Source organism: Equus przewalskii, chromosome 18 (genome assembly GCF_037783145.1).
Source record: "Equus przewalskii isolate Varuska chromosome 18, EquPr2, whole genome shotgun sequence".
Taxonomy (NCBI): domain Eukaryota; kingdom Metazoa; phylum Chordata; class Mammalia; order Perissodactyla; family Equidae; genus Equus; species Equus przewalskii.
The window spans coordinates 58,381,232-58,395,274 of NC_091848.1; the positions used below are offsets into that span (position 1 = coordinate 58,381,232).

At 37.0% G+C, this 14,043-nt stretch overlaps 1 protein-coding gene and 1 pseudogene across 1 annotated transcript; both read right to left on the reverse strand.

Moving 5' to 3' along the window:
* Positions 1 to 4,309: 4,309 nt before the first annotated feature.
* LOC103563400 (olfactory receptor 5H2-like) lies at positions 4,310 to 5,228 on the reverse strand (annotated as a pseudogene).
* A 7,348-nt stretch (positions 5,229 to 12,576) lies between these two features.
* LOC103563399 (olfactory receptor 5K1-like) lies at positions 12,577 to 13,506 on the reverse strand. The gene has a single exon (XM_008538742.2). The coding sequence runs from the start codon at positions 13,504 to 13,506 to the stop codon at positions 12,577 to 12,579; it is 930 nt and encodes a 309-aa protein (XP_008536964.2).
* Between the last annotated feature and the right edge of the window lie 537 nt (positions 13,507 to 14,043).

Sequence of the window (14,043 nt, forward strand, 5' to 3'; positions counted from 1 at the left end):
CCATATTCAAAATACTCAACAAAATTGTCAGAAGTAGGTGAAAGGATAGAGGAATTAATATTTAAGTAATTTACTGTAAATGTTTTAGTCACTGGTTAATAAAACAGAATGGATCTTTCTGTCTGAATCATCAGGTTGATTTCTTGTATAAGAATCATATGACCTGAAACTTTAAACCCACTTTTAAATTACTTAACTTTCTAGTTTACCAAAATTTGCCTTTGAAAATCTTTATAGTTAGGTTAACAAAACAATAAAATATCCCAAAAGGGAACAATTTAGTCTTACAGCTATTTTTCATATCCCAATTTTAGTCATAAAATAAAATACACAATTAATTCACTTTTCTCTACACATTTCCACGTGGTATTTTGATATCTTGTAAACAGAATCTAATGTTATTATAAGTTAAACCATATCTTAAATTTTTTAAATGAAAAATAATGACTATTATAGAATTCATTTTTCTCTTACCCATATCTCGTAAAAAATTGTGGACATCTTTTCTAAGAGACAGGCTTTGTAAGAAGAAAAATATACAATAGCCCAGGAATGGCAACAACGTAGGCATCAACTCTTTGCACACCGATTCAGTTGGAGGCCTCATTGCCCAAGCTTAGGAAAATGTGGTTTATATTAATTAACTCTGAACACTAGTCAATCAGTTGTTCAAGTGCGTGCTTTTGCCAGAAGAGGAAGGATTGAAGAACTAAAATTCCCCTGCTAGCACCCAAGGATTCCCTTTAAGACAAAAGTGAGCTGTTCTTCTGGGCATTATAGGCTTGGGCACGTGTGAGAAGTCCAAGTTGTCCCAAAGGGCATTACAGACCTTGAAAACATAAACATCAAGTCATTGTAGACAGTGCTAGTTTTAACAGTTGAAGTTGTACTTTATGCCACTATTTTCCACCACAGATGACACTTCTGACATGTTTGTTTAAACTCCAGTATTCCCGTAAATTTTGATGTTCTGAGTGCTTGGATTAGTATGATCTTGTTGGAGCTAATCATCCACGATTTTAATGAGGCCAGACAAACGAAAGTAGTTGTTCCTCCCTAATGCTGGTGGGCATCATCCAATCCATTGAGAGCCTGAGTGGCACAAAAAGGCAGAGGAAGGTTGAATCTGCTCTCTGCCTGACTAGTTGCTCTGTGACGTGGATATTCTCCTGCTTTAGGCTCTCTTTCTTCTCTGGACTTCAAACTTGCTGGAATATATACCATTAGCTCTCCTATTCTGAAGCCTTAGAATTGCACCATTGGCTTTCCTGGGTCTCTACTTTCCAGACAGCAGATAATGAGATTACTCAATCTCCATAATTGTGTGAGCCAATCTCTTATAATAAATGTTTTGGATATAGATATAAATAAGATATAGATTCATATGATTTATCTATATATTTGTATTCATCTGTATCTCATTGGTTCTGTACTCTGGACAACCCTGACTAGTACAAACACTAGCTTTACATTTAGAGAACTATTCTTTATCTTGAAAAATATAAGGAAGTATGATGATGCAACTATTAGATGTTAGCCTTAAATAACTCTGACTTAAGAGGTACCTTCTCAGAAGTCATCATCAATCCTCAAGTCATCATGGTTTGAGGATTATCTTGCATATGAAATTTCTTTGAGAATTATGGTCCAAAAGTTGACCCAGCTTGACATTTAAATTTTCTAATTAACAGACATCCCTCTCATTAACTTTGTTGACATAAGGCAATGTGGTTTTAATTGGCAATCATCACTGATAATCAAGCAATAATTCAATCAAATAATAATTCACCTTATGTGTATGATACTTGCCTGTCATGAAAGAAACTTAAGGTGAACTGGCATGCAGCAGCCATCACAAGCCCAGTAATCTCAGAGGGCTCATTAAGATCGAAAATGAGTGATGCACTTTTAATGTTCTCTATATATTTGTGCTTTCAGATTAATTTTACAAATATTTTATGAATACTTATTTGAACTTATTTGGACTGTGTTAAGCACTGCAAAAGATAAAAAGAGTACTAAGACTTCTAAATTGTAATCCAAAAAAGGCTATAGGCCAAAAATAGCTATTAAGCAAGGGCATTTGTGTCCTAAAAGAATAAAGGAACTACTGAATGTTTCATATGAGGGAGCATTCCTGTCATCTTGCAGGTAACCTGGAAGTGTGTCACGGAAGCTCTAACATTTGAGATGGACCCTGAAGAAAGGATAATATTTCAATTGTAAGAGAAGATGGGGACATTTAGTCAGGGGCAGGCATTTTTGTGGAATGACCTGTATTAATGAAGGTGTGTACCTGAGAGGGTGGTGTGTCCAGAAGGCTTCCAGTCACTCACTTTGGGTTTCACACACAGTCCACTAGGAGAAATGCAGAGGAAGAGACTTCAGAGTTTAAACAAGTTTTCATTGGAGAGGACTTCAAATAATGCCATGAAGTAAATGCAAGATGAAGTGTATATATATATACCATGGAATACTACTCAGCCATAAGAAATGATGAAATCCGGCCATTTGTGACAACACTGATGGACCTTGAGGGTATTATGCTGAGTGAAATAAGTCAGAGGGAGAAAGTCAAATACCACATGATCTCACTCATAAGTAGAAGATAAAAACAACAACAAACAAACACATAGCAACAGAGAATGGATTGGTAGTTACTATGGGGGAAATGGGGGAGGGCAAAAGGGGTGATTAGGCTCACATGTGAGGGGATGGACTATAATTAGTTTTTGGGTGGTGAACATAATGTAATCTACACAGAATTCGAAATATATTATGTACATCCAAAAGCTAAAAAAAAATAGTTGTGAAAAAGGTGAAGTGTGTATATATATATATACATATATACACGTATTTCTACGGATGTGTTTATATACGTGTAGGTATGTTTATATATCATGTAGTGTGTACGTACACATGAATAAGTAAACATAAAAAGTACATATATATATACACAACACATCTAGACACATATACCATGTATGCATATAATCTGTTAGGAGTGACAATACATTAAAAGTTATTGAGAAGAATATACTTTAATTAGAGTTCTGTTTATGAAGAACAATCTGGCAGCAATGTTTGGGAAGTAAGACACTATCCACAAGATGTAGGAGATAAGTTAGTAGAGTTTTGCAGTTCACAGAGGCTGTTAGTTCTCAGGGTGAGGGTCTTAGTGGTATCAGCAAAAATGTGTATGGAAACAGTGATGAGAGAGGAAGGGCAGGGGTGGACCTGAAGATGGTCACTAATTATACTTAGACCACGGAATGAGATGAAAGCTAGCATTGAAGGAATTCGGGGCACAAAACATCCAAACATTTGCTCATTTTCGTGTCTTCCCCAGACACCCACTGGACACTATGACATCATATCTTCTTATCATTGTTTGAACTTCAGTAGCATGCACTTGAAGCCTCTTACTGTCAGCGACACATTCCAGTAAGCTTTGAATATTACCAATTTTTTATTAGTTTATTTCTTTTAAAATTCTTGTGAGACTGAGACCATCTCCTTCCTATTCTACTGCTTCTTTTTCCTTGCTATGCAATCTCATCGCTTAGATTTCTGAATTAGTGAAGCATTTCAGATTGTCTACAAAATACAGACAACTGGAAAGTGCCTTTCAAAGCATCATAGACAGTGAGAGGCGACTCCCCCTTCTCATTACTCATGAATGCACAGTAAGCTAAAAGCATCCTCCTACAATTTAACCCAAAATTCACTGTCTTAACACTCTTCTTATTTTTCTTCATTGATTTCCCACTTCTTTTTATTTCTCTGTGTGACATGTGAGTTGAATCCTCACACAAGTGAAACTCACCATGTCCCAAATAAAGTGGAATGAAAGAGCTTCTGATGGTTGGTAGATCCTTGGATTTGCCTCTGTTCGATCAAACAGAAACCTGCTTTTACTGTGGAGTTAAATGTGATGAGTGTTCAGACTGTCCAGTTGTATTAATATCAAAGACATAATGATCGAGTCCTGCAGAGGAACTACACTGTTTTAGTGCTTAACGAGTTTATGAAGCCACATTAAAAAAATACAAGCAGTAAAGTATTTTGCTTTCCTCTTTAATTATTTTAGTATGACATAAAGACCTGTTTAAAATTCTTTGTATTTTTTTAATGACAAATGCACATATATTAATGTTTTTATTAAGTACTCCCACCGTAACTCATTAAAACATTTGGACAATTACAATTAAAAAAAAAACTTGGCACACTAACCAAAATGGAGACACATCTAGTCTGCATAATTGTGTGACTATTTTAATAGAAAGAGAACAAATATTGGTATGACATCTTAACAATTTCTCTTTAACATTTCTGCCATAGAATCTATGACTTTCTTATTTCTCAGGCTGTAGATTATTGGATTTAACAAAGGAATGATGACAGTGTAAAATGGAGAGTCCATCATATCTTGGTCATCTGCTTGTGCAGATCCAGGGCACACATACCTGAAGGCAAGAGGGCCAGAGTATAAGGAGACAGATAAGAGATGGGCTCCACAGGTGGAGAAGACTTTCCTGAAGGCTTGTACTTCCTTTTTAAGAATGTAAAGAGAATATGTGTATAATCAACAGGAACAGTAAGAATGGTGAACTGTATTGACTCAGTGAAAATAAATACCATCAGAACATTAATTGAAGGGTCAGTACAGGAAATGCTAAAGTGGTATGATGTCACAGTAAAAGTTCTGTAGTACGTTAGAGTTGAGAAGGTTAATCTGAATTTAAAACTCTATGAATTGTTTAATGAATAAGCCACCTACAAACGATGAGACTAATGCACAGTCAGATGTGTAGTCTATTGGTCATAATCACCAGGGAAAGTAAAGTTTAGCATATGGCCACGTAGTGATCATATGCCATTACTGCCAAAAGGAAACATTCTGTGGTTGCACTGAATGCAAAGGAAAAAAATTGTATCATGCATTGAGAGAGAGCTAATCTTAACTTAGCTAGCAAGTTGACCAGCATCTTTGGGGTCACTGTGGATGATATCCAAGCATCCATGAAGGCTAAACTCCCAAGGAGTAAGTACATGGGAATGTGAAGGTGAGGGTCATTGCAGATGAGTGCAGTCAGTCCAAGGCTTCTAAAAATGGTGATGAGGCATATCACCAAGAACACCAGAAACAGGGGGATTTGCCAGTCTGCTTGATAAGTAATTCCTGTGAGAGCAAATTCTGTTAGCGATTTGGCATTTTTAGTGTCCATATCGTTACTGGTTGGCCCCTGAAATGAATGCAGCAAACGTAGAAAGAACATTGACTAAGATGTGTAAAAATAAAACTGGAGGAAAGTAACTGAGATAAAACCATACACTAATCAGAATGCCCTTAATTTTGTTTACTGCTACTATGATATATGGAAACTAATTTGAGGAATTTAAGTAATGTAAATTGCAATTATTTCAGTTAAAAATGTTCAGGACTTAACAGATTTAGAAAAAAGGAAAGATATTCTAAACATTTGCTCAATTTATGGGGATACTTAGTGTGTCAGGGAAATTCTGTGTCTAGCACGTAGGTGAGGTTCAAGGGAAATGAGACTGAATTATTAGGAAATGAATTGAATGCCATGTGAAGGATCTTGAACTTTATTCCTCAGGAAATAGTCAAGTACTGAAAACTGAGACAATCAGTGGCTTCATAATATATTCTTTAAATTAATTATTTGGGAGTGCAGAAAATACTCTGCAGGGAGGGTAAACAAGAGTCAGGGATACTAATTAGGAAGGTGTCACTCTTGTCCAGTGGTTCCCAAAGCAGATTACACAGCAGAATTGTCTGGGGAACTTTTGTATAAAATATAGATAGTGAAGTATTACTGTAGAAATTGAATCAATGAGGGCAGAAGGAAGTCTAATAATTTGTATTTAAAAATTGCCCTCCCTCGATTCAAATACCTGTGAAGGTCTTAGTCCATGTGTGATACGATACTTGGAGTGGTGAGGATGAGAAACAGATCAAAATAAGTCAGAATGTACACTTACTAGGACTTGGTGACATAGTAGATGGGAAGGGGATGGCCAATGAAGGAGAGAAGAGTCATTTGGTGATTGATAGATGGTCATCAGAAATTGAGTTTTAGAACTCAGATGCCTCGACCAACTTGTGGAGAGAGTGTCCTCTGAACATCCAGGTGAGTTAGCTTAGTAGTATGAGGCTAATAGCTGTTACTAGAAACAATGACTCAGGAGTCATTTGGGTAGCTGAAGGCAAACCCAGGGATGACCTATCCATTAAAGAGTGTGCATAAAGTAAGGAGAAGAGGGCATGGAATGAAACTTGAGGAAGCTATACTAAAGAGGTTATAAAATGGATACATGTCATTTTTAGATGGCTAAAAACTGAACCTCTTTTCTACCGCATGAGTCTTGGTCTCAGGCAAGGGCCACAACTTGCTCTAGAAGTCAAAAAGCAAGAAACCGCATTTCCCATCCCTTTGCACTTAGACGAGGGAACATAACCTAGGTTTGACCAGGCAAACTCACCTACGCTGGATTTAGAATATGGAGAGAGGGGGACAAAGGGACAGGGAAAAAAGAGAATCTAGGTTGCAATTTCAGCCAAGGCAGCAATATCAACACCCCAGCACAGGCATCCTGCCTCCATACCAACAGCACTGTCAGTGTGAGCTGTGCCGCACAGAGTTCAGCAGCAGGGACAGCAGCTCGTAGAGTAGGGATTAAAGTTTGGCTGTTGACTCACTGTATTGCTTCCTTCTGTTCCTGCTTGTTTTTCAGTTGATTCTTCCAATCTCCCTGCAATTTCTGTGTTAGAGTCCATTTCCTTTCAACTAATGGATTTCCTCTTGCAACCAAGTGCCCTGGCTGCAAACAGAGAGAGATAAGGGAGAGACCAGAAAAGAATACTGAGCAGAAGGACCAGAGGAGCAGGAGGGAGACTGGACAGCTGAATGTTGTGGACTTACAGAGAGAAAAGATGCTTGAGGACATAAGTACAGTACTGATTGCCAAAATGAATGCTGTGGTAGAATAAGGAGTGAACAGAGACCAATGAGTGTGGGAAATAAGATGTTTTTAATGTCTTTAGTGAGAGCAGTTTCCGTTTTATGTTGGAGTTGAAGCCAGAGAATAATGAGAAATGAATGGGAAATACAGTGAACAATGTGAGGGGAATCTTTTCGAGTTCTCCAAGAAATGTCGGGCATTCTTGGCATGTGTCCACTGCCCATAGACAAAAGTACTTATTTTTTCCTTTAGAGTACATTAATAAAAGTTTTAAAAAGAGAGGAGAGGAAGGCCTCAAGAAGAGAAAGGGGACAGGAAAAGTGGAAAGGGTAAAGTTTGAGTGGGTGAAAAAAAAGAGAGAGAAGAAGAGAAATTGGAAGAGAGTAACAGAAACATGGATGGATAGTGTGGGAAAGACAAGCCAGCGGACAGTGGAAGCATCTGAGAAAGGCTGAGGGGAGGAAGGGGAGGCTCGGAGCTTGAGGGTGAATATTTGTCTTAACTCCGATTTTCATGAAGTTGTTAACACTAGGAATCCTTTGTTTTTCTTTTAATCAAAATTCCAAGTTAATTTTCCTATGGAATTTGTATATAAAAGAGATTTTCATTTTAAATTTTACCTTAGAAACTTTGTACCCTTCATAAATATACTGGTACTGCCTGGAAGTCCTCACCAAATTTAAAAGTTGCTTTATCTGTGTTCTTACTGTCATTAGAATTGTCTTTCTCTGGAAATCCTACTGGTTTTACTTGAGAGCACTTTCCTCTCCACCAGTATTTTAGTAAAATAAATTTGAGCCAAAGACTGAATGCTAATTAATGTGATATAAATAATGAATGCAATAATTTCAGTTGTTAAATGTAATTTTATTTAGAATGGGCTTCCATCCACGTAATCCCAAATCAGTAAATAATCAGAAATACTCAAATTCAATGTGTGGGTACTTATTAAGTCATAAAGCTGATAAGAGCACTGGAGGGGCTTTTTTTTTTTTTTTTTTTTTTGCCTATTTCCTTCTATATATGTATTTAAAATACTCAATGAAACTTTTGTCAGAATTGATTGAATAGATAGAGGAGTTAATATGTAAGTGATTTACCTTAAAACTTTAATCAGAGAATGTGATTAATTAGAAAGAATGGATCTCTTATTCAGAATCACCAGAAAGATTTCTTAGGCAAGAAACATGACCTGATTTTTAAATCCAGTTTAAATTGTTTAACATTCTACTTCTCCAAAACTTATCATATAAAGTCATTACAGTTTTATTATAAAGGCAGTAAATTAAGGGCAATAATTCAGTCTTACAGATCTTTTGCTTCTTCAGATTTCGTCACAAAACGAAGGTATACAGATGATGCACTAACTGTTCTACATTTTTCACCTGCCTTTTATGACACCTTGTAAATCAATCTAATTTTATTATGTTATCTAGTGGTTTGATTATTTTACATAAGGAATAATGAATGTTATAGAATTCATCTCTCTTTTTCCCATACTGTATAAGAAATTGTGGAGATCATTTCAACACGCTAGGTTTTTTAAAGCAGAAAAACATACAATAGCACAGAAAGGATAATAACACAGGTAGTGACTCTTTGCACACTGAGTGATTTTGGAGGCTTCTTTTCCCAAACTCAGGAAAATGTGGTTTATACTAATAGGCTTTGAACATGAGTCAACTGATTGTAAAACCATGTGACGTTCCCAGAAGAAGAAGGTGTGAAGAGCTAAAATTCCTCTGACTGCACCTAAGATCCCCTTAAGGACAAAGCTAAGCTGTTCTTCTGGGCATTGTAGGCTTGGACATGTGTGAGAAGTCCAGGCTGACCCACAGGGCGTTACAGACTCTGAAATCATAAACAGCAACTCATTGTAGACAGTGCCAGTTTTAATGATTGAAATTGTGCTTTATGCCACTATTTTCTACTGCACATGACACTTCTAACATGTTTATGCAAATTCCAATTTATCTATAAATTTTGATGCTCTGAGTGCTTTGATTTGTGTGATCTTTTCTGAGCTGATCATTCAAGATTTTAATGAGGCCAGGGTTCTAGATTCCCTTCAGGAGCCAGCCACAAGAAAGTTGTCCTCCTCATGCAAACTGCAGCTCACATCCAGCCCTGGGCATAACTCCCCACTATAAACTGAAATCTGATGACAAATCTTACTAGACAAAGGTCAGGGGAGGAGCAAAGGAGCACGGTGGGAGGAGGTCTAGACCAGAGCTTCCCAAGCTTTAATGCCTGTGGATCTCCTGGAGATCTTGTTAAAATGCAGATTCTGTCTCAGAGGTCTGGGTGGCATCAGAGAGTCTTCATTTCTAACAAGGTGATGCCTGTGGACACCTGCCATCCACAGGGCCTTCTTTATTGGAGGACCTAGATTATCAGAGAGCTAGATCCCTGGAGAAGCTCAACATGGTCAATGGAGCTGGCATGCCAAGAGAGAAGCAGGAGCTGGATGGGGCCAGGGAGGCCAGCCTGGGTGGGACTACTTGCGGTCTGGAGGCTAAGTCAGCACTTTTATTCTTTACCCCAAATTAAAGGAAAACTATTGAGAGGTTTTGAACATGGTGGTAACATGTTCAGATTTGCCTTTAAGGATTAACAGGGAAGCTGACAAGCAGTGTTCACTCAGAAAATAATGACATTGCTTTCCAGTTCTGGCTCCCTCTCCTCTGGTGTTTGCCACGCATTCACGTGCCCTGGCACTCTGATCGATCAAAGGAAACCCAGAGGCAGAGCCAGATGGTCTGTGTTTGGTCCCTGAGCTCCACCCTAGTATTTCTGTGGACAAATTATGAACCCTCCTCTCCCTCATCTTTTTTTTAGTGAGGTTACAGGAAATAAAAATAGAGGAGTGAAATTAAAAGGCAATAGATACGCTGAATAGTTAAATGGACACTGCTGAAGAGTATTTGTAAGGTGAAAGAATGCGGATTAATTTAAAATAGAATATAAAATGAGAGATTAGTCAAGGAGACATGAAGTTGTCAGTTAATACTTATTCAGTTGCAAAGAAACCATCTTTTCCAAACAAGTATAAACAGTGAGAAGATCTGTTGGATTACACAACCGGAAAGGATGGTTTATCCCAGAGACTCTGGGTCTGTTCCTCTGTGATCCCTCAGCTGTGCTCACCTGTGTGCTGATTTCATCTCCAGGCTGCGTTCTCTCCAGAAGGCAGAATGGGTATAGACTGTGGCAGATTTCATATCCACATCCCATGACACTCGGAGGGAGAAGCACTACCCTTTTGATGCATCTCTTTTGAAATAAAGGAAGCATATTTCCCCAAAACTTCCAGAAAATCATCTCTTTTGTCTCACTGGCTCCAAATAAGTCATATATTTTTCCCTCAACAGACCTGTGGGATTCAGTGTTGCTAAGAGTTGGGGCTGGGTGGTACAGTAATGTATACCAAGAACTGTGATCCCCTAAGAAAAGGGAAAGGGAATCAAAGCGTGCAAGTCAGACAGCTGAAAGTATCCACTAAAGTAGAGGGTGGACACAGAGGCACAGCATCCATCTAATTCAGAGCTTCTCAAAATTCTTAGTATCTGGATTCCTTTACAGTCACAAAATATGTTAGGACCCTAAAGGGCTTTGTTTCTGTGGGTTATATCAGTATTTACAATATTAGAATTTAAAACTGATAAATTAAAAATTATTTATTTATTCATTCATTCAAAAATAAAAAGAATAAACTTATTACATATTAATTTAAATGATTGTGTTAAAAACATATTGAAGGAAATCTTTACTAAATGACCAAATGTGTCAAGCACCTTATTAAGTATCGGTGATATTAAATCACTTATAACATGAGCGATACAAGAAGAAGATAGGCCTTTGTTTTATTATCCAAGAGTTACAATTTACTTTTTTAAAAAAATGTTGCTTATATCTGTGCACTCCTTTATTTTTAACGTATTATCCAGTTTCACCTCCCATCATCTAATACGTGGATTGTTGAAGTTAGTCTCCTTGCTTCCAGCCTCTTTCCAATTAATAGCAAGATCAGAGTTCTGAAAGATATAATCATATTACTCGGGTCCAGGAAGACTTCAGTGTCCGATGCCTCGAGGCTAAAGTCAGATTCCTGAGGGTGGCATTTAAGATTCTCAATAACCTGATCCACTTCCTCCCTTGTTTCCCACACTCACCAACAGCTCACCAATGGTTCTGTGAGCTTTCTGATGCTGCCCCATGGCTCACCCCCGTTCCCAATGCCACACTAATTTCAGAAACATTGACTCTGGTGATACTTTTTCCTGTTTTCCTCAAATATTAATTTTTCCAAATTTTTTAAGGCGCAGTCTACTTCTGGTGCTACTTCAGAACTAAGTACCCCAGGCTACAAGGATGTCCATTTTCTGAACTACCAAGAATGTGGGTAAAAAGCCATGTTAATTCAAATTCTAGCTCAATCTGGATAAGCTGGGTGAACTTGGGCAAGCTGCTCAATATTTCAAAGTATGAGATTTTTACTGAGGAAAAGCATGAAAAATCCTATCTAACAATTGGTAAGTAATATGTATGAAAGGTCTAGCTAGTGCCTAGCAGATGGTAGGTTCTCAGTAAATTATTTTTTATTCCATATTTGCATGTGTAAGTGATCAATAAATATTTTTGTTTAGATATTTATAATTTTCACTGGTTTCTGCCTCATGTATGTTTGAGCAGCATCTCCAGATTTTTGTTAATGCTATGAAAATATCAATAATTTACACTGGAATCAGTGCAGATTGACGGTATTCCTAATAATAAATGAGACAAGTAATAATATCAGAAATAAACCCTATATTGTGTTACTATATTCAGGATTGCACTATCACTTATGATGAACAACTAATCAAACTATACTAAAATATTTAAATCCATAGGGATCTCAATATAAATAATGTTATTTTCAACTACAGATTAATAATTCAGCAGTGTACAGATACTCTGTTTCAGAAACTTTATTGAGAGTAATTGACTAACATTAAAGATGAAAGTGTTCTTGGTTACAGAATACATATTGTGCATGAATCAAATTTCAAAAAGTATCTCTTGAACAAAACCAAAGAAAGTTGAGAAATAAATTTAAATATACAGTTTACTTCCAACACATGGTGTTATTTAAGAAGGGGTCAACATTTAAGAACTTGGAATGTGCCTGAGTTCGTGAGATTATGTTTTGTGATTCCAGATATTTGCCAACAATTAAAAGGAGGTTACCTTCTAGTCTGTATATGCAGAAGTCTATCCCTAGCATTTGTTGGATTTGTTGAAAATTGTAACTCATTATCCTCTGAAACAAGTAGTTACTAGTGTAACTAATTATACCCTGAAACAATTTGGGAGCTCAGGAGTTATTATCTAGTTCACCTCTGATAGACCTTACTAGCTTAGCTTTTGAAACACATTTTAGGAGAACTTTCTGAATTTGTTTATTTGACTCATACACCATCATGTTACAGCAATTTACTATTTTCTATATGAAGTGACCATTTTCAACTTTCTCAGTATTCTTTGATTTTAAAAAAGTTTTATCAAATTAAAATCAATTATTCAACTGGGGATGTTTGTTTCAATATGTTATGAAGTTATCTTCATAACTTTTTTCATAACATTTATTACTTCCTTATTTCTTAGACTATAAATAAAAGGATTTAATAAAGGAATCACTATTGTGTAAAAAATTGCAATGAGTATATCTTTATCCCCTTCTTTAACTGAATTTGGTTGAATGTACATGGAAAGAAGAGAACCATAGAATATTGAGACAGACAGAAAGTGGGATGCACACGTAGATAAGGCTTTGCCTCTTCCCTCTTTGGATTTCATTTTGAAAATTGTGAAAAGGATACAGAAATAAGAGATTAGGACTATGGTAATTGTAAAGACTTGAAATGACCCTGAAAAGATAAATATCATCAATTCATTGACATAAGGGTCAACACAAGCAAGTCTGTATAATGGAAGAACATCACAGAAAAAGTGATTGATTTGGTGAGACCCACAGAAAGTTAACCTAAACAGAAGCCCTACATGGATCATGGAATGCAGGTTTCCAGCGATGTAGGCCCCTGTGGTCATCTGAATGCAGAGTTTCCTCGACATCATGGTGTGGTACTGCAGTGGGCTGCATATGGCCACATAGCGATCATAGGCCATTGCTGCCAGGAGAAAGCAATTTGCAGTTTCTGCAAGGCAGAGAAAGTAAAATTGTGCCATGCATTCATTGAGGGAAATCATTCTGTCCTCAGAAAAGAAGTTCTCTAACATCTTGGGGGTGATGGCACAGGAACAACAGGAATCCATCAGAGCCAGGTTGCCCAGAAAGATGTACATCGGTGTGTGAAGACGCCGCTCCTTAAAAATCAGTGCCACCAAACCAAGATTCCCCACCATGGTGAGCAGATAGATGGCCAAGAACACCAGGAATAAAAGGGTCTTCAGCTCTGGGTGATCTGTAAATCCTGTGAGGATAAACTCAGTTGTCAAGGAGTGATTTTCCTCAGTCATCTCTACTTTGTCTGTTGAGATAGTAATCATGGAGTTAAAAGATTCTAAATTAGAGTGTGCATAATATTCCCTTCAAATTTTTCTTTTTTTAACAAGGAGAGGAGCTTTTTCTTCAAGCTTACCCCACTATCTCTGGGAGACAGGTACACAACCTCTAGGGTACATTCATTCCCTTAAAACGTCGGCTTCAATGACCTCGATTCTGAAACTCAGGATTCAAAGGATATTTTGACAATTCTAGGGAGGGTGCTTACAGTGGAAAAGGTTGGTCTTTATCAATTTATGCAAGGAGTGTACACGTCTAGTGTACCCATGTTTGGCTCAGTGTTCAAAAATAATTTCAGTGTTAGATTTTGTATTAGAGATCCTTACAATAAAGTTAAAATCAAATCTCATATATATATGAATATTAAATATGAAATTTTCAAATATATGTATATTTTTCCACTCAAAGTTTTTAGTACTTGAAGTGGAGTGAATGTTTGGAAATTGCATACAACAGATATGTTAAATTTGTATCTTAGGAATTGCATGGCG

Coding starts and splice junctions, on each gene's coding strand:
- LOC103563399 (XM_008538742.2), bottom strand. CDS start 13,506: ATGACTGAGGAAAATCACTCCTTGACAACTGAGTTTATCCTCACAGGA.